The sequence below is a fragment of the Solanum pennellii genome, chromosome 6 (genome assembly GCF_001406875.1).
Source record: "Solanum pennellii chromosome 6, SPENNV200".
Classification (NCBI taxonomy): Eukaryota; Viridiplantae; Streptophyta; class Magnoliopsida; order Solanales; family Solanaceae; genus Solanum; species Solanum pennellii.
The window spans coordinates 45,390,528-45,411,977 of NC_028642.1; the positions used below are offsets into that span (position 1 = coordinate 45,390,528).

The 21,450-nt window shown below is 33.8% G+C and overlaps 1 protein-coding gene, 2 non-coding genes and 1 pseudogene across 3 annotated transcripts; all 4 read left to right on the top strand.

Moving 5' to 3' along the window:
- The first annotated feature begins 1,341 nt into the window (after window positions 1-1,341).
- Window positions 1,342-1,502, top strand: LOC114077711. The gene has a single exon (XR_003579084.1). It is a non-coding gene; the product is annotated as a U1 spliceosomal RNA (small nuclear RNA).
- Window positions 1,503-2,797: 1,295 nt separating this feature from the next.
- On the top strand, window positions 2,798-5,193 carry LOC107022889 (RNA-binding protein 1-like). Its single transcript, XM_015223466.2, has 6 exons — window positions 2,798-3,002; window positions 4,190-4,279; window positions 4,362-4,423; window positions 4,498-4,579; window positions 4,814-4,926; window positions 5,023-5,193. Exons 1-5 carry the CDS (start codon window positions 2,900-2,902, stop codon window positions 4,906-4,908), a joined length of 432 nt encoding a protein of 143 aa, XP_015078952.1. The 5' UTR covers window positions 2,798-2,899; the 3' UTR covers window positions 4,909-4,926; window positions 5,023-5,193.
- Window positions 5,194-18,947: 13,754 nt separating this feature from the next.
- On the top strand, window positions 18,948-19,108 carry LOC114077709. Its single transcript, XR_003579082.1, has one exon. It is a non-coding gene; the product is annotated as a U1 spliceosomal RNA (small nuclear RNA).
- A 1,833-nt stretch (window positions 19,109-20,941) lies between these two features.
- LOC114077719 lies at window positions 20,942-21,085 on the top strand (annotated as a pseudogene).
- The last annotated feature ends 365 nt before the right edge of the window (window positions 21,086-21,450 follow it).

A 21,450-nucleotide genomic window follows, 5' to 3' on the forward strand; every position in this document is an offset into this window, starting at 1 on the left:
TGAGTGTTCCCAACTCAATATAGAGGTCATCATAATGCTTTTTGATAAAAAAAAAAAATTGGGTGCTTCGGGCGTCAGATCCATGGGCTAATTCACACTAAAAATTGAAGAATTCACGTGATTCCGAAAAAAGGGCTTGTAGATACAAAAATGGACATGAAAAATTTGTGCGAGTATAAGTGATAGTTTACCCCTCAATACGGAGGTGCTAATAAATTATTTTGAGAAAAGAAGATTTTAGGTGCTCTAAGTGTCAGATCCATGGGCTAATACACAAGAAAAATTGAGAAATTCATACGATTTCTAAAAGGACATGTAAATACGGAAATACGTGTGAAAAAAAAGATGTGAGTATATGTGATGATTTTCCAACTCAATCAAAAGAAAATATGACCTTATCTAATTTCCTTTATCATCTATGATATTAATATCTTATACTTTCTTTTGGTTATCCAGAAACTATTTACTTTCTCAAATGTGATTTCCTTAAAATAAAACATGGGATTAATAGAGATGCTTTAACAACATTGCAATTTAATATAAAGAATATGCAATGCAACTTTGGTTAAAAAGAGTAGTTTTAATTGTAGACTTAAACTATACAGGTCAAGTTTGTGCAAAACCTTGAAGAACTCATTAGACTTTCTAATCCTGTGTTCATATATAAATCAGTTAAAAACAAGTCATTATGAAATTCGACAAGCCTTAATTGAATCAAATTTACAAACATGAGAGGAAATAATAATTGTTTGGGAGCACGAATATGTTAGGATCAAAAATAAGCAGGTGTAAATGCGGAAGCTAGCAAAGCAAACCTCGAAAGACCACGAGTAAGAAGATAACGAGAAATACACCAAAAAGACACAAAGATACATGGGAGGTTCGCACAAGTGATAGCATATCAAGCTTGTGACCCATAAATTATCTCCCTAACCAAAACTCTCAAAGCCCTTAGACTACATTGTTTGATTGAGTTAGAAGGCACATGCCTCTATTTATAGAGTACAAAGCCTTTTCCTATCAGAAAAAGGATTTGTCAATGCAAAACCTTTTTCTAAAAGGAAAACCTATTTATGGTAAGAAATCAGGACAAATAAAATCTAACAAAATCATCAAGTACTTATATTTTGTAATCCGTACTTATAGTAGTTCGTATTTTAAAGTGTGTTTATATCTTATTGTTGTCTAAGACTACAATTTTGTTTTTTAAGTAACTAATCCATTTCAATGATGAAAATTTTGATATATATACAGAAGAATCCAGTTATCCCACATCGACAAATAGGGAAGATGGAGACAGAAGGAGGAGGTATAATATTGGGCCAAGTAGGATAAAATAACATACTTACCTGGACGGGGTCAATGGTTGATCATGAAGGCCCATGGCCTAGGCTTATGACCTCCATTGCACTTTGAAGGGGTACTGGCCTAAGGTGGGCCCAAGTGGTCGAGCCTACGTCATAATTTGTTGCTGAAGAGGCTTGCGTTCGCGCGGCCCCTGCCAATTCTAGTTTAATCTTTGGTGGACTGTAGATCTAAATAATACATGTGTTGCTCAGAGGCCACTCTTTAGCCCAGCGTGGCTGAACATATATCATCATCAGCATATGACTACTGCTAAGATAGTTTTAACTGAACCTATGCTAAAACTAACAACAAGTAAGAACATGAGCAACCTTAGTAATTATATATATGAACGTTCAGCAATTTTATAGTTTCTAAGAACCTAAAAGTACTTTTTAATAAATAAACCTTGCACCATAGGAGTATTTTTTTTGTGTTTTTAATAATTAGTTATTTATAAGTAATTTTAGATTGAGTTGAACAAATTAAATCTCTCATATATAAACAAGTTTTCATTTTAAGTGAATTCTTTATTTAGCTTCGCCTATAAGAGAAGACATTAAGTTTTCTATTCTCTCCTTAAATTCATTAAATTTATAGAAAGTGAAGGTATATCACTGGTGGGTGCTCGTATATTTTTCTCTTTGTCACGTAATATGGTGGTTGGTTACATAATTTGCATTGTGAAATAATATAATCTAGTGAAAATTGCTATTTAACTAACTATTGACCCATAATTTATGTATTTTAATAGTTTATGACAAATGAATAATAAGCTTTAGCTAATTTTTATATATCTCATCCATAGGTTCTTCAAATAAGTTTATCATCTTCCAAAAATAGAAGAACTATTATTAAACTAGTGTAATCAAAAACAATTTTTAAAAATATTTGTTCATAGAATCTCTATCGCAACTAATATATGAATAGTCAACAAAAGAATTTTTTTGCTAGGAATTGACTTATTTAAAAATTTAGGTTTGTTACATTTACAGACCATTTAATTTACATAAATTTTCTTTGGCATATTCAAATATAATAAAAATAGTGAAAACAATTCATATATTAGAGATGAGTAATGGATGGTTAGTCATTCTTTTTCCTGAAATGATTAGTGTAAATAGAAANATAAAATGATTTTGTGAAATTATTTAATTTTTAATCTTTGAATCGCATGTTAATAACATTAAGCTAAAAGTAATAATATGAAATAAAAAAGTAAAAAAATAAAGAATTTTTTTCTATTTACAAAGTATATCTAAATATGCATAATTTTTTAATTAGACAATCATCGCCAATTCTTTTAACATTAGGCTTCCACTTGGCAACATGTGATACTTCTACCCTTACTTAATATAGAAGATTTTCATTTTAAGTAAATTCATCATTGTACTTGGGCGGATCTTTCTTTACAATGCAATTTTTTGTCTTTCCTTAAATAATGAGCACTCCTCAATTACATCGATTCTGAACTACGTCCAACCAAATACTCTTGCCCTTTTCCTTTCTCTTTCAATTTTAGTGGAAACTCATCTTCTCTCCGGTGGACTAACATATGGCGGTGGGTGCTTACCGGAAGGACACCAACACTGTGCAGCTGGAAGTGATGTCGCCGGATCTTACTCCCGTCTTCGCGGAAATCCCTCTCAACGAATATGGTATCAAATCAACGTTGTATCTTTTAAAATCCTATCGAGAAAGAAGAGACGATTTAAGATTTCAACATATTTTTTGCTCAATAGGGTGGATCTGTAGAAATTAGGGTTTTTACATTTATTTTTTAGTTAAGAATTTACTTTTTATGACTTGTAGAAACTGGGATTTATTCATATACTTTTTTAGTCAGAAACTTAATTCTTATGAGTTGTACATACTGGGGTTTATTAAATCAGTCAAAAATTAAATTTTATGGCTTGTCGAAAATAGAGTTTGTTATTTGCCTTTTCAATTAAAAACTTAATTTGTATGCTTTTTGCTGTGGTTGGTGTAATATAGTTATGATAGGAATCGAGAATACTCACCAAGAATGTCTTGTATACTTATCAAGAAAGTCTTTGCTATTACTGAAGTAAGTGGAGGAAATAAAAATAAAAGTTGTAGTATATGTTTGTAGTCCGCGTGAATAGGGCAAATCAATTTTTCGGGGCTCAATATTAGAGCTATTTTTGTAGCTTTTATACATTAGATGAACCTTTTGGTGTAAGGCCTTATTTTGTAGTGGTAAATCTATAGTATCTCATTGAGGCTGATAGTCAGTGTAAAACTAGCTAAAAAGAGGAATTCCTGCATCATAAACAATTCACATCAGCCCCTGATGTTCTGCAAGATAGCTAGGAAATGATTTCGATCATAATGGGCAGATAATGATAAAAGACGATAGTCCAAGACAGTTCAAATTAGGGCTAGGTAGTTAGAACTAGTGTTGAAGGGAGCATGAAGCGAAAAAAAAGATCAACAATGTCTTGCTTCACTTTGAGTGAAGCAAAGTGTTTGCTTCCCCAAAGTGGAGCATACTTTATAAAGAAAGAAAGACTAGCACACACTTTAAAGAAAGACTAAAATAGACCTTGTACAATGACAATACATATAAGCAAATCTTCAATTTAAATGCTAATATATGTATCACAAAATTCTTCAAAATACAAGAAAAATCAGTATTAAAATAGAGACTTTAGCAATCCAAGGGTGGATCTAGGGGTTTTTCCAGGGTGTATAGACACATACAAAACCTAATTTGGTTATCTTAGGTTGATGCTAATATTTGTTGCACTTAATTTTACTATTCTTTTCTTGTTTGGTTTCAGTGCTAAATGATATTTGTTTGTGCTGATTTTCCCCTTTTTAGAAGCTCCAGAAGATATGCTTCCTCCAAATGCTAGCAGTACATTGTATGTAGAGGGTTTGCCTGAGGACTGTACAACAAGAGAGGTGGCACGTATCCTTTTCTTGTGTGGAAATTAGCTTATTGTTTTATTTATGGCCCATTCTAGTTTTTCCCTTTACTTCAGTTTTTGCAGACATATTCCGCCATTTTGGAGGTTACAAAGAAGTTAGGCTCGTACCAGAACCATCAATATATGTAAGAATATATACGTTTCACATCATCATCTACTAATTAAAAATTCTGTCTACTGATTATCAACTTATATGCAGCCTGGAGTCAATACCTTGATTCATTGCTTTGTTGATTTTGTGAGTCCGCTTGATGCAGCTGCTGCAATGGATGCCTTACAAGGTGAGCTTCACACTCTCTTTTTTCTACCTCATAATTATGAATGCTCAATTTATAATTAATCAGAGTACTAAACAAAATCAATGTTGTGTGAATATTCTAAAATTTTCGTACAAGTTGAAGGACATTTCATGAATGCTTGACAGAAAATTGTCGGACAATTTGCTAGTGTACATCGATCTAGGAAAGAGAAATTTGTTGGGATAATGGTGTAGTAAAACTAATCAAATCTTGCAGGTTATAAATTCGACCTTGATGAGCATGATTCAGGCAACTTAATGCTGCAATTTGCTCGCAATCCTGGTGTGACGTCAGCTGGAGGGGATTGTTGAAACTATGTGTATTTACAGGTACAAACCTTTGGTGCGCTTGACCCTTTTATTATCGATGACCATAACATACGGTTATACAAAGTTACTAAATTGTGGAACTATACTTTTGTGTAGGACTTGCCATGTTTGGAGAGCGACATCATGCTGCAAGCGTGTTTCTCTGATCATGTATATTAACTGTAGCTGGTGCTTAGCAGTTTGAAGATAAAGTTGCTTGTCAGATCAAATATAATAGTTTAAATTTCTTTTTAAAATTTGCTACAACTTATGACATTATGAACTTGTGCTCTGTTGTTTAGTGTCTGATTGCTGTCATTCAGGTCAGGAGACTTTTTAATTGTAGAAATAAAATCCTTGGTGATGGTGATGGTTTGAAGATTTTTATTTGAAGTCTATGAAACCATTCTTAATGACCTCCGTTTACGGTCTCTAGTGAAAAACGTGACGACTTTTACCTCGCCATGAATGAAATACTTGAGGAAAAGAAAAAGAAGAAGAAAATACATAGTCCAAACTATCTATTTTTTCCGTGCACCTAATTCTATATATCTAAATATAAATATTAGCAATGGGTTCTGTTGAATCTGCACGCAGCAACAAGCTAAAATTTCCCTCTTAACTCTCTTGTCGATCGATGGATATCATTCTGACTTACTTGAACAAAATAGCTAACTAACTTTTTGAAGAACTTATGCCTGATTTCTGATTGAAGGTCTACAGCAGAGTTAGTGATTGACATACAAGAACATTTTTTTGAGAAAATCTTTTGAGTGCTCCGAGCGCCACATCCATGTGCTAAATACACACGAAATTTGAAAAATTTACGCGATTTCTATAAAAGCCCTGTAGATACGAAAATGGGCATGAAAAAATAGTTTGTGTGTACGTGATGGTTCGCCAACATAATACGGAGGTCCTCATAAAGTATTTTGAGAAAAGAATTGGGTTCTTAAGACGCCAGATTCATGGGCTAATACATATGAAAAATTGGGCAATCTACGTGATTTATATAAAAAGGGCATGTGAACAAGGAAATGGCGTGAAAAACTAGTGTGCGTATATGTGATGTTCTCCAACTCAATATGGAGGTCCTCATAAATATCTTTAAGAAAAAAGTTTTGGGTACTCCAGGCGCCAGATACATGGACAAATACATACAAAAGCTTGAGGAATTGTATGATTTCTAAAAGAGGGTTGATATATGCCGAAATGGGTGTATCAAATGGTGTGAATATAACGATGTTTCCCCAACTCAAAATATTTTTTGAGAATAAATTTAGGGTGCTCGAGTCGGTTGATACATGGGCTAAAACTCACAAAAAATTGAACAATTTGTCTGACTCTTTAAAAAAGATCTGTAGATGCAAAAATAGGCGTAAAATAAATGGTATGCGTATACATGATGATTACCCAACTTAATACAAAGGTCCTTATAAAGTTTTTTGAGAAAAAAGTTTAGGTCCTTAGAAAGCTAGATCCATGGACTAATAAACACGAAAGATTAAGGAATTTGAACAATTAAAACAAAAATGACATGTAAATAATGAAATGTGCGTGAAAAATGGTATGAGTATACATGATAGTTCACCAACTCAATACAAAGGTTCTCATAAAGTTTTGTGAGAAAAATGTTTGGGTGCTCCAATCTCCATATCCATGAGCTAATACATACAAAAAAATATATGTGCAGTTCCTAAAAACGGCCTGTAGATGTGGAAATTTTCATTAAAAAATGGTGTGAATATACGTGATGGTTTCCGAACTCAATATAGAGGTCCTCAACTCCTCATAATGGTTATTTATAAGAAAATTAGGGGTGCTCCGGGCAGTTGAATCATAAGTTAATACACACAAAAAGATTGAGGAATTTGCGCCATTTCTAAAATAAAAGCGTCTAGATGCGGAAATAGGCAAAAAAAATGTGTGAAAATACGTGATGGTTCGCCAACTCAATACAGAGGTTCTCATAATTTTTTTGAGAAAAAGAATTAGGTGATAGGGTCGCCAATTCCATAGGCTAATACACACTAAAAATTGAGGAATTTGCGTGATTCCTAAAATAGGGTCTGTAGATGCGAAAATAGACATTAAAAATGTTGTGAGTATACACGAAAAATTGAGGGATTTGCGCAATTCTTAAAAAAGGCATATAGATATGAAATTTAGCGTGATAAAAATGATGTGAGTATACGTGATTGTTCCCCAACTCAATATAGAGCTCCTCATAAGTTTTTTTGAAAATAAATTTTGGGTGTTACATGCTCCATGGGCTAATTAATACATACGAAAAATTAAGGAATTTGCGCCATACTATTGTGAATGCGGAAATATATGTGAAAATATGGTGTGAGTTTACAATCTTGTTACCTAATTCAATACGGAGGTCCTCAAAAAAAATTGAGGATAAAATTTTGGGTGCTCTGAATTCCAGATTTATAAGCTAATACACACAAAAAAATTAAGGAATTTGTGCAATTCCAAGAAGAGGTCTAGCAAATGCGAGAATAGGCTTGAAAAAAGGTATGTATATACGTGATAGTTCCCAAACTCAATACGTATGTCTTGATAAAGTGTTTTCAGAAACAAATTTTGGTGCTCCAGGCTCCAGATCAATGGCTAGTACACACAAAAACCGAGGAATTTGCGCGATGCTAAAAAGGTCCGGTAATTGTGGAAATGGATTTGAAAAAAAATGATGTGAGTATATATGATGGTTTCCCAACTCAATACGGAGTCATCATGAAATATTTTGAGAAAAAAATATAGGGTGCGTCGGGCACCAAACTATGGGCTATTAAACATGAAAAATTTAGGAATTTGCGCGATTCCTTAAAACAACCTCTAGATACGGAAATGATCATAAAAAGAATGATGTGAGTATATCTAATGGTTTACCAACTCGATACGGAGGTCCCCATAAAGGTTTTTGAGAAAAATATTTTTGGTCCTTTGGTTGCCTGATCTGTGGTCTAATGCACAAGAAATCTTGAGGAATTAGAAAGATTCCTACTAAAGGGCAGGTAGATGGAGAAACGACCAGAAAAAAATGGTGTGAGTATACGTGATGATTCCACAACTCAATACAAAGGTTCTCATAAAGTTTTGTGAGAAAAATGTTTTAGGTGCTCCCGTTGCTATAATACATACAAAAAATTTATGAATTTGCGCCATTCCTAAAAAGGGCATGTAGATGTGGAAATTGGCGTGATAGAATGGTGTGAATATACATATAGTTTCAGAACTCGATATAGAAGTCCTCAACTCCTCATAATGTTTATTGAGAAAAAAAATTAGGGGTGCTTCGGGCGGTTGAATCATGGACTACACATAAACAACTGAGGAATTATTGTCATTTCTAAAAAAGAGCGTCTAGATTTGGAAACAGGCGTGAAAAAATGGTGTGAAAAATAATTTTTTTGAGAAAAAGAATTAGGTGATAGGGTCGCCAAATCTATAAGCTAGTACATACTAAAAATTAAGGAATTTGTGAGATTCCTAAAATAGGGTCTGTAGATGCAAAAATAGACATTAAAACATATTGTGAGTATACACGAAAAATTGAGGGATTTGCACAATTCTTAAAGAAGGGCATATAGAAATGAAAATTGGCGTGATAAAAAAGATGTCAGTATACGTGATTTTTCCCACCTCAAAATAGAGGTCCTCATAAGTTTTTTTGAAAATAAATTTTGGGTGCTACATGCGCCAGATTTTTGGGCTAACTAAAAACACACAAAAAATTAAGGAATTTGCGCGATTACTATTGCAAAAATGGAAATGGATGTGAAAAAATGGTATGAGTATACAATATTGTACCCTAATTCAATATGGAAGTCCTAAAAAAATTGAGTAAAAAATTTTGGGTGCTCCGGATGCCAGATCTATGAGCTAATACACACAAAAAATTAAGGAATTTGCGCGATTCCAAAAGAGGTCTAGCAAATGCGAAAATAGGCTTTAAAAATGGTATGGATATACGTTATAGTTCTCAAACTCAATACATAGGTCTTGATAAAGTTTTTTGAGAAAAAAATTTCGGTGCTCTGGCCGCCAGATAAATTGCTAGTACACACAAACTGAGGAATTGCGTGAATCCTAAAAAAGGCATGTAATTGTGGAAATGAATTTGAAAAAAATGGTATGAGTATATATGATGGTTTCCCAACTCAATATGGAGTTATTATAAAATATTTTGAGAAAAAAATATAGGGTGTGTTGGTCACTAAACCATGGGCTATTACACATGAAAAATTTAGGAATTTGTGTGATTCCTTAAAAAAGCCTCTAGATACGGAAATGGGCATGAAAAGAATGGTGTGAGTATAACTAATGGTTTCCCAAATCAATACAGAGGTCCCCATAAATCTTTTTTGAGAAAAATATTTTTCGTGCTTCGGTTTCCTGATTCGTGGTCTAATGCACATGAAAAACTGAGGAATTAGAAAGATTTCTACAAAAGGGCATGTAGATGGAGAGACAACGTAAAAAAAATGGTGTGAGTATACGTGATGGTTCCAAAACTCAATACGAAGGTTCCCATAAGGTTTTGTGAGAAAAATGTTTTAGGTTCTCCGGACGCGATATCCATGAGCTAATACATACAAAAAATTTATGAATTTGCGCGATTCCTAAACAAGGCATGTATATGTGGAAATTGGCGTGGAAGAATGGTGTGAATATACGTGATAGTCTCTGAACTCAATACAGAGGTCCTCAGCTCCTCATAATGTTTATTGAGAAAAAAATTAGGGGTGCTCCGGGTGGTTGAATCTTGGGTTACACACAAAAAATTGAGAAATTTGCGTTATTTCTAAAAAAGACTGTCTAGATTTGGAAATAGGCTTGAAAAAATGGTGTGAGAATATGTGATGGTTCGCCAACTCAATACAGAGGTACTCATAATTTTTTTTGAGAAAAAAATAGGTTCTAGGGTCGTCAAATTCATAGGCTAATACATATTAAAGCTTGAGGAATTTGCGTGATTCCTAATATAGGGTCTGTAGATGCGAAAATGGACATTGAAAATGTTGTGAGTATACATGATTGTTCTCAACTCAATACGGATGTCCTTATAAAAATTTTTGAGAAAAATATTTATGATGCTCCTGGCACCAAATCTATAGGCTAATACACACGGAAAATTGAGAAATTTGCGCAATTCTTTAAAAAGGGCATATAGATATGGAAATTGGTGTGATAAAAATGATATGAGTATACATGATTGTTCCCCAACACAGTATAAAGGTCCTCATAAGTTTTTTTGAAAATAAATTTTGGGTGCTACGAGCGCTTGATTTTTGGACTAATTAATACACACGAAAATTTTAGGAATTTGCGTGATTCCAAAAAAAGGTCATGTAAATGCGCAAACGGGTGTGAAAACGGTGTGAATATACAATAATGTTTCCTAATTAAATACGTAGGTCCTAAAAAATTTTGACGAAAAATTTTTGGATGCTCTGGACGCATAATCCATGAGCTAATAGACCCTGATCTGTCTACACATTGAATGAATTCCAATAAATTCGGGTGTAAGTCCCCACCAACCCTAATCTTTGAAAGCACTCGAAGTTCGAAACGGTTAAGAAGATTTTTATCCTGAGGTGGGGAAGAAGTACACCACGACTTACTTGCTCACGATGTTCAAAATGAAAAGGGACGACCCGCCTTACAGCCTCAGGAAAAAAGGAAAGATACGACCTCTTGATAACAGTTTGGAATCTGAATAAGGAATCAAGCAGTCCGTGCGAAATCTTAATACACACGAAAAAATAAGGAATTTGTGCAATTCCAAAAAGAGGTCTAGCAAATGCGAAGATGGGGTTGAAAAAATAGTGTGGATATACGTAATGGTTATCAACTCACTACGTAGGTCCTGATAAAGTTTTTTGAGAAACAAATTTGGGTGCTCTGGGCGCCAAATCAATGGTTAGTGCACACAAAAACTGAGAAATTTACGTGATTCCTAAAAAGAGCATGTAAATGTGCAAATGGGTTTGAAAAAATGGTGTGAGTATATGTGATGGTTTCCCAACTCAATTCGGAGTCATCATAAAATATTTTGAGAAAAAAATATATGGTGTATCGGGCACCAAACCCATGGGCTATTACACACGAAAAATTTAGGAAATTGTATGATTCCTAAAAAACTGTCTCTAGATACGGAAATGGGCATGAAAAAAGATGGTGTGAGTATACCTGATAGTTCCTCAACTCACTAAGTAGGTCTCATAAAGTTTTTTGAGTAAAATATTTAAGGTGCTTCGGGTGCCTGATCCGTGGTCTAATGCACATGAAAAATTGAGGAATTTGCAAGATTCTTACAAAAGGGCATATAGATGGAGAAACGACGTGAAAAAAATGGTGTGAGTATACGTGATGGTTTCCAAACTCAATAGGGAGTTCCTTATAAGAAATTTTGATAAAGATATTTGAGGTGATCCGGTCGGTTGACTTTTTGCTAATACACACGAAAAATTGAGGAATTTTACGCGATTTTTAAAAAATGGCCTCTAGATGCGGAAATTCGCGTGAATAAAATGGTGCGATAATACGTAATGGTTCCCAAAACTCAATATGGAGGTAATCATAAAGTTTTTTGAGAAAACAAAATTTAGGTACTCCGAAGACAAGAACCATAGGCTAATACACAGGAAAACTTGACTAATTTGCGCAATTTCAAAAAAGGGCTTGTAGATGCAGAAATGAGGGCGTGAAAAAATGGTGTAAGTATACATTTTGGTTCTGAAGCTTAATACAGAGGTCCTCATAATGATTTTAGAGAAACAGCATTCAGGGTGCTCCGCGCACCATATCTATGGGCTAATACACACGAAAAATTGAGGAATTTGCGTAATTCCATAAAAAAAAAAATGTAGATGTGGAAATGGGAGTATACTTGATGGTTCTCCAACTCAAAATGGAGGTACGCATAGAGTATTTGAGAAAAATCTTTTGGGTGCTATCAGCGTCAAATTCATGGGCTAATGCACACAATCAATTGATGAATTTGAACGAATCCTAACAAAAGCATCTGGATGCGGTAAGGGCCGTGAAAAATGGTGTGAGTGTAAATGATAGTTGGACAACTCAAAATAGAGGTCCTCCTAAAGTTTTTTGAGAAAATAATCGGGTGCTCCGAGCGCAAAATTCATGGGTAAATACACATGAAAAATTGAGGAATTTGAGAGATTCCTAAAAAGGGCTTGTATATGCGGAAATGAGCGTGAAAAATGGTATGAGTATACATGATTGTTTCCCAACTCTATATAGAGATCATCATAAAGTACTTTTAGAATAAATTTAGGGTGCTACGGGCGCCAGATCTATAGGCATTACATACGAAAATTTGAGAAATTTGCGCTATTCATAATAAAGGCCTCTAGATGCAGAAATGAGTATGAAAAAAGATATGAGTATATGTGATGGTTCTCCAACTCAATATAGAGGTCCTCATAAATTTTTTTGACAAAAAAAGTTAAGGTGCTCCAGGGCACCAAATCCATGGCTTAAATAGCAACGAAAATTTGAGGAATTTGTGTGATTCCTAAACAGTGACTCTAGATAAGAAGATGGACGTGAAATGGTGTGACTATACGTGATAATTCCCCAAATCAATACAGAGGTCCTCATAAATTTTATTGAGAAAAATATTTTGGTTCTCCGAGCACTTGATCCATGACTAATACACACAGAAAATTAAGGAATTTGCCCAATTCCTAAAAAAAGGAAAGTAGATTAAAAAATGGTGTGAGTATACTTGATGGTTCCCCAACTCAAAACAAAGATCCTCAAAAAGGTTTTTTTGAGAAATTTTTTGGGGGTGCTTCGGGCGCTAGATTTTTCGGCTGATTAATACACATGAAAAATTAAGGAATTTGCATGATTCCTCAAAAAGGGCATGTAGATAAGGAAATGGACATGAAAAAAAATGATATGAGTATACATGATGGTTCCCTAACTCTACATAGAGGTCCTTATTAATTTTTTGAAAGGAAAATTTGGGTGCTCCGGGCACCATATCCATGGGCTAATACATACGAGATTTACGCAATTCCTAAGAATGGAATGTAAATGCGAAAATAAGAGTGAAAAAAAGTGTGAATATACATGATGGTTCCCCAACTTAATACGAAAGTCCTCATAAATTTCTTTGAGAAAAAAACGAGTCTTTGGATCCCAATTCCATGGGCTAATACACACAAAACATTGAGTAATTTGCACATTCCTACAAAGGGGTCTCTAAATGCTAAAATAGGTGTAAAAAATGGTTTCAATATACGTGAAGGTTCCCCAACTTAATACGGAATTCCTTATAAAGGTTTTTGAGGAAAAATTATTTAAGTGCTTTAGGCGCCAAATCAATGGGCTAATACACACGAAAAAATATAGAAATTTGTGTGATTCCAAAAAAGGTCCTTTAAATGCGTAAATGAACGTGAAAATAATTGGTGTGTGTATACGGGATGGTGCCCCAACTCAATACATACGTCCTCATAAAAAATTCGAGAAAAAAATTGGGTGCTTCAGACGCTAGATCCATGAGCTAATACACAAAAAAAATTAAGAAATTTGTGCGATTCCAAAAAAAGGTCCATCAAATGCAGAAATGGGCATGAAAAAAGTTGTGTAAATATACCTGATGGTTCATAAACTCAACACAGAGTACCTGATAAAGTTATTTGAGAATAAAATATTGGAGTTCCTGGCGCCAGATCCATTGCTTATATACACAAAAAATTAAAGAATTTGCGCGATTTCGAATAAAGGGCTTGTAGATGCAGAAGTGGGCGTGAAAAATTTATCTGATTATACGTGATGGTTCACCAACTCAATACGGAGGTTCTCATAATGTTTTTTGGAAAAAAAAAAGTTTGGGTGCTCTGGGCGCCAGATCCATCGACTAATAAAAATAGAAAATTGAGGAATTTATGCAATTATTAAAAAAGAGGCCAGTAATTGAGGAAATGGACATTAAAAAATGGTGTGAGTATACATGAATGTTTCCCAACTCAATAAAGAGGTCCTCATAATATTTTTTAAGAAAAAATTCTGGGTGCTCTAGGCGCCAGATCTGTGAACTATACACATCAAAGTTTGATTATTTGCATGCCTCTAGATACGGAAATGTGCGTGAAATAAATGGTGTGAGTATACGTATCTGATGTTTCTAAAACTCAATACTAATGTATTTATAATATTTTTTTATAAAAAGAATTTGGGTGTTTTGGGTGTCAGGTACACGGGCTAATGCATAAGAAAAGTTGAGAAATTTGTGTGATTCTAAAAATGGGCCTGTAGATGAAGAAACTGGCGGGGAAAATGGTGTGAGTATAATTGATGGTTCCTCAAATCAATACAGAGGTCCTCACAATTTTTTTTGAGTAAGAAAAATTTAGGTGCTTTGGGCGCCAGTCAATGGGCTTATACATAGGAAAATTTAGGAATCTTTGCGATTTCTAAAAAAGGGCCTATAAATTTAGAAATGGGCGTGAAAAAACTGGTGCGAGTATGTGATGGTTCCCCAATTCAATATGAAGGTCCTCATAATGTTTTATGAGAAAAATTTAGGGTGCTCTGGGCGCCAGATCCATGGCTTATACACACGAAAATTGAGGAATTAGAGCAATTCCTAACAAGGGATCCGTAAATACAAAAATGTGCTTGAAAAATAGTGTGAGTATACATAATGGTTACCCAACTTAATAAAGAGGTCCTCGTAGAATTTTTGAGAAATAGTTTTTTGGTGCTTCAGGCCGTTGATCCGTTGGCTAATACACAAGAAAACTTAAGGATTATGGGCGATTCCTAAAAACGGCCCGAAGATGTGGAAATTGGAGTGAAATACAAGTGCGAGTATATGTGATTGTTTCCCAACCCAATAAGGAAATCCTCATAAAGTTATTTTGAGAAAAAAAATTGGGTGCTCTACGCACTAGATCCATAGGTTAATGCACACGAAAAATTAAGGACTTTGCACAATTTCTATTAAGGGGCCTCTAGATGCGGAAACATGCATGAAAAAAATGATTTGAGTATACGTGTTGGTTCCCCAACTCACTACAGAGGTCCTCGTAATAGTTTTTTATAAAAAATTAGGGCGCTTCGGGCGCCAATCGGCTAATGACATGAAAAAATGAAGAATTTGCATGAATCCTAAAAAAAGCCTATAGATGCGGAAATGACAGGAAAAATGGTTTGAGTATACGTGTTGGTTCTCCAAATCAATACGGAGGTTCTCATAAAGTTTTTTGTAAAAAAAAAATGGGTGCTCTAAGTATTTGATCCATGGGCTAATACATACGAAAATTGAGGAATTTGCGTGATTACTAAGAGGGTCTCTAGATGCGGAAATGAGCGTAAAAGAAATTATGTGAGTATAGATGATGGCTCTCCAAATCAATACAGAGGACTTCATAAGGTTATTGAGAAAATTAATTTGGGTTCTCCAAGCACCAGTTCATCGGCTAATACACACGAAAAATTGAGAAATTTGCGTGATTCCTTGTAGATGTAAAAATGGTCGTGAAAAAATGGTATGTGAATACGTGATGTTCCCCAATTCAATTAGAAGGTTTTCATAAAATTTTTGAGAATTTTTTTGGGAGCTACAAGCGCCAAATCTATGGGATACGTGAAAAAATGGAGATATTTGAGCAATTCTAAAAAAGGGCCTATAAATGCGAAAATGTACTTGAAAAAATAGTGTGAGTATATGTAATGATTATCCGACTCAAAAAGGAGGTCCTCATAAAGTTTTTTCAGAATAAAATTTTGGGTGCTCTAGGTTCCAAAACCGTGGGCTACTACGCACGGAGAATTTTGAAATTTGCGCGATTCCTAAAAATGGCATGTAGATTCAGTAATGCATGTGAAAAAATGGTGTGAGTATATTTGATTGTTCCCCATCTTAATACGGAAGTAATCATAAATTTTTTGAGAAAAATATTTGGGCACTCCAGAAACTAGATCCATTGGCTAATACACATGAAAAATTGAGGAATTTGCGCGATTTTTAAAGAGTGGCCTCTAGATGTAGAAAAGGACATGAAAATGATGTGAGTATACATGATGGTTACTCAATACGAAGGACTTCATAAAGCTTTTTGAATAAAATTAATTTGCATTTTCGGAAGCCAAATCCGTGGTCTAATACACATGAAAAATAGAGAAATTTCCTAAAATACCTATATGTGCGAAGATGAGCTTGAAAAATGGTGCGAGAATACATGATGGTTCCCCTACTCAATAATGAGGTCCTACTGAAGTTAATTTTGGGTGCTCTCGGCACCTGAACTGTGGGCTAATACACAGGAAAAATTGAGGAATTTGTGTTATTTTCTAATAAATGGCGTATAGATGCGGAAATGGGTGTGAAAAAAATAGTGTGACTATACATGATTGTCCCCAAGTCGATAACGGAGGTCCTCATAATATTTTTTAAAGAAATTTTTTTGGGTTCCTTAGGCGTAATACACGTGAAAAATTAAGTAATTTGTGTGATTCTTAAGAGAGGTTGTACATGCGTAAATGGACATAAAAAATTGTGTGAGTATACGTGATGGTTCCATAACTAAATAAAGAGGTCCTCATAAATTATATAGAGAAAAATTATTTTGGCTGCTCTAGACGCTAGATCCATGCGCTAATATATAAAAAAAATTGAGGCATTTGCGCGATTTCCAAAAAAAAACATGTAAATGCGAAAATGAGCATAAAAAAATGATGCGAGTATATTTAATAATTCCGAACTCAATACGTAGGTCCTCATAAAAAAATTGAAAATAAATTTTTGGCTGCGCCTAGCGCTAGATCCATGGGCTAATACACACGAAAAATTAAGAAATTTGCGCAATTCATATATTTAGGGCCTATAAATGGGGAACTGAACTTAAAAAATGGTGCGAGTATACGTGATTTTTCCCAACTCAACATAGAGGTTCAAAGTTATTTTTTTAAAAAATATTTTAGGTGCTCTAGCGCCAGATCCATGGGCTAATACTGACGAAAAATTGAGCAATTTGTACGATTTCTAAGAAAGACCTGTAAATGCAAGAATGAGCGTGAAAAAATGGTGCAAGAGTACATTATGGTTACCTAACTAAATACAGAGTCCTCATAAATTTCTTTTGAGGAAAAAAATTTAGGTGCTCCTGGCGCCAGATCATGGACTAATATACATGAAAATTGAGGAATTTGCGTAATTTCTAAAAGACGGCCTGTCAATACGGAAATGGTCTAGAAAGACATAGTGTGAGTATGCGTGATGGTTCCCCAACTCAATAAGGAGGTCCTCATAAAGTTTTTTGATAATAAAATTTTGGGTACTCCGAGAACTAGAACTTTGGGCTAATACAATCTAAAAATAGTGAAATTTGTTTAATTTTTAAAAAGGGCATGTATATGCAGAAATGGGAGTGAAAAGATGGTGTGAGTATCGTGATTGTTCCCCAACTCAATACGGAGGTCCTCGTAAAGTTTTTTGAAGAAAAAAATTGGATGCTCCATGCACTAGATCCATTGGCTAATATACACAAAATATTGAGGGATTTATATGATTCCCAAAAAAGGGTATGTAGATGCAGAGCTGGGCATGAAAAAACGGTGAGAGTATGCGTGATGTTTCTCCAGCTCCATACTAAGCTCCTCATAAAGTTTTTCGAGAAAAAAAATTGGGTGCTCCTGGCGCCAGATCCATAAGCTAATATACACAAAAAATTGAGAAATTTGTGCGATCCTTAAATGGGTCTGTAGATGATGAAATAGACGTGAAAAAAATTTGTGTGAGTATATCTGATGGTTTCCAAACTTAATGCAGAGGTCCTCATAAAGTTTTATTAGAAAACTTTTTTAGGTGCTTCTGAAGCCAAATCCATGGGCTAATACACACGAAAAATTGAGAAATTTATGCAATTCCTAAAATGGAATTCTGCAGATAAGGAAATGATCTTGAAAAAATGGTGTGAGTGTACATGTGGGTTCTCCGACTCAATAAGTAGGTCCTCATAATTCCTTTTAGAATAAATTCATTGGTGCGAGTAGATACGTGATTGTTCCCCAACTCAACATAGAGGTCGTCAAAAGGTTTTTGAGAAAAAAAAAACTTGGGTACTCCGGGCGTCAAATCCATGGGCTAATACACAAAAAATTGAAGAATTTGCGTGATTCCTAAAAGAGGGCTTGTAGATACAAAAATGGACATGAAAAAATTGTGTGAGTATAAGTGATTGTTTCCCCACTCAATACGGAGGTGCTAATAAATTAATTTGAGAAAAAATGATTTGGGTGCTCTAAGCACCAGATCCATGAGCTAATACACATGAAAAATTGAGAAATTTACACGATTTTTAAAAATAGACACATAAATATGAAAATACGCGTGAAAAAAATGATATGAGTATATGTGATGATTTTCCAACTCAATTAAAAGAAAAGATGACCATATCTAATTTCCTTTATCATCTATGATATTAATATCTTATACTTTCTTTTGGTTATCCAGAAACTATTTACTTTCTGAAATGTGATTTCCTTAAAATAAAACATGGGATTAATAGAGATGCTTTAGCAATATGGCAAGTTAATATAAAGAATATGCAATGCAAATTTGGTTAAAAAGAGTAGTTTTAATTAAAGACTTAAATTATACAGGTCAAGTTTGTGCAAAACCTTGAAGAAGTCATTAGACTTTCTAATCCTACGTTCATATATAAATCAGTTAAAAAAATAAGTCATTATGAAATTCAACAAGCCTTAATTGAATCAGTTTACAAACATGAGAGGAAGTAATAATTGTTTGGGATCACGAATCATGAAGTACTTATATTTTGTAATCCGTACTTATAGTAGTTCGTAACTTAAAGTGTGTTTATCTCTTATTGTTAGCTAAGACTACAATTTTGTTTTTTTAGTAACTAATCCATTCAACAATGATAATTTTGATATGTATACAGAAGAATCTAGTTATCCCACATCGACAAATAGAGAAGATGGAGATGGAAGGAGGAGGTATAATATTGGGCCAAGTAGGATGAAATGACATACTTACCTGGACTGAGTCAATGGGTGATCATGAAGGCCCATGGCTTAGGCTTGTGACCTCCATTGCACTTTGGAGGGGTGCTTGCCTAAGGTCGGCCCAAGTGGTCGAGCCTACGTTGTAATTTGTTGCTGAGGGGGCCTGCGTTCGCGCGGCCCCTGCCAATTCTAGTTTAATCTTTGGTGGGCTGTAGATCTAAATAATACATTTGTTTCCTAGTGGCCACTCTTTAGCCCAGCGTGGTAGAACATATATCATGATCTGAATATGACTACTGCTAAGATAGTTTTAACTGAACCTATGCTAAAGCTAACAATAGTTTTAATAAGGTAAATCATGATATAGAGAGTCCTTTTTTCAATATATAGTAAAGTTCTTTTTTCGATATCAAAACCAAATCAAACCAAACCACTAGCCGAGTTCTTTTTCTCATTTGACTCAATTTGCGGTTTGATTTGAATTTCGATTCGATTTTGTACACTCCTAAGTGTTGGTGGACAAAATGAACCCTCTTCTCTGCTAAAGGCAAAGCATCACATTTATGCAAAATAGAGTAAAAAATGTAATATATAATGAAGTGGGTTCATATGAACTCACTCGACCAACTGTAGGTCCGCCCTTGATGGTGGAGCCAACATTTTTCAAAGGGCGTACAAAACTTAAAGAAGCAACTAACAAAAAAAATTTAGTGAGTCAGGTACATCATTTTTGCTCAATCTAACGAGTTTATCATCGATCAAGAACTTCATCAATAATTTTTGTTTTCCACCAAACACAATTCATATAATTTTTTATCTTCAGTTTGGATTGCTTTGAGTTATAAAAAGAACACGGTAAATTGTATAGACTGAAATAATAGTTTTTTAATGGTTGAGTACTCAAGATTTTTATCAAACACATATCACACATCTGAAATAATAGTTTTTTAATGGTTGAGTACTCAAGATTTTTATCAAACACATATCACACATTATATAAAAGTAACAGTAATTTATCGATTTAACTGTACTGAAATCTAAAGTTATTTATAGTCTATACTTTTCTTTAGTCAGATCTATTTTGTCACATTGTTTCTATTGTCCAAAAAAATCATGACTACAATATAAGCACATAATGCACGTTCAACAATTTTATAGTTTTTAAGAAACTAAAAGTACTCTGTAATAAATAAACCTGCACTATAGTAGTATTATTTTTTTGTTTTTAATAATTAGGTATTTATAAGTAATTTTAGATTGAGGTGAACACAATCTCTCATATATAAAAAAGTTTTCATTTTAAGTGAATTCTTTATTTAGCTTCGCCTATAAGAGAAGACATAAAGTTTTCTATTCTAACCTTAAATTCATCAAATTAATAGAAAGTGAAGATATATCAGTGATGGGCGCTCGTATCAAATTTAAAAAATTAGGTTTGTTACTTATACAAACCATTTAATTTACATAAATTTTCTTTGGCATATTCAAATATAATAAAAATTGTGAAAACAATTCATATATTAGAGATGAGTAATGGATGATTAGTCATTCTTTTTTTTCCTGAAATGATTTAGTGTGAAAAGAAAATTATACCTATATTAGAAATAAGTAAAAAGGAGAGTTATTCATTCAACCTTTTTCCTAAAATGATTTTGTGAAAAATATTTTATCTTTAATCTTTGAATCGTGTGTTAATAACATGAATCTAAAAGTAACGAAATAAAAAAATAAAAAAGTAACGATTTCTTTTTTTATTCTCAAAGTGTATTTTAATATGCATAATTTGTTAATTAGACAATCATCACCACTGTTGTTAACATTAGGCTGCCACTTGGCAACTTGTGATACTTCTACCTTTACTTAATAATATAGAAGATTTTCATTTTAAGTAAATTCATTATTTTACTTATATTTTGTAATCCGTACTTATAATAGTTCGTAATTTAAAGAGTGTTTATCTCTTGTTGTTGGGTAAGACTACAATTTTATTTTTTTTAATAAACTAATCCATTCAACAATGAAAACTTGGATATGAAGATCCATGGCCTAGGCTTGTGACATCCATTGCACTTTGGATGGGTGCTTGCCTAAGGTCGGCCCAAATGGTCGAGCTTACGTCATAATTTGTTGCTGAGGGGGCCTGCGTTCGCGCAGCCCCTGCCAATTCTAGTTTAAGCTTTGGTCTTAATGGACTGCAGGTCAAAATAATACATTGGTAGCCCAGTGGCCAATCTCTAGCCAATTCCTAAGATAGTTTAACTGAACCTATGCTAAAACTTAATGTAAGATTATGAGCAATCTCAGGAATTGTTATATATACTAAACAACAACATTTGGATGGAGTTGTTGAAATCTAACCTTTTTGATTTCGTACTTTATTTTAATGCCCTTTTTAGAAATGTAACTCAAATTTATTTTTTTTATTTTTTTTTTGCAATTTGACTTCAAACTCATTATATAGAGACATTACTTAAAATGTAATCGGGGAAATGTCTATGGCTCAAAGTTGAAAAGAGAGTCTTTGGT

Coding starts and splice junctions, on each gene's coding strand:
- LOC107022889 (XM_015223466.2), top strand. CDS start 2,900: ATGGCGGTGGGTGCTTACCGGAAGGACACCAACACTGTGCAGCTGGAA. Junction 3,003..4,189: donor AATCCCTCTCAACGAATATG/GTATCAAATCAA, acceptor TCCCCTTTTTAG/AAGCTCCAGAAGATATGCTT. Junction 4,580..4,813: donor TGCAATGGATGCCTTACAAG/GTGAGCTTCACA, acceptor CAAATCTTGCAG/GTTATAAATTCGACCTTGAT.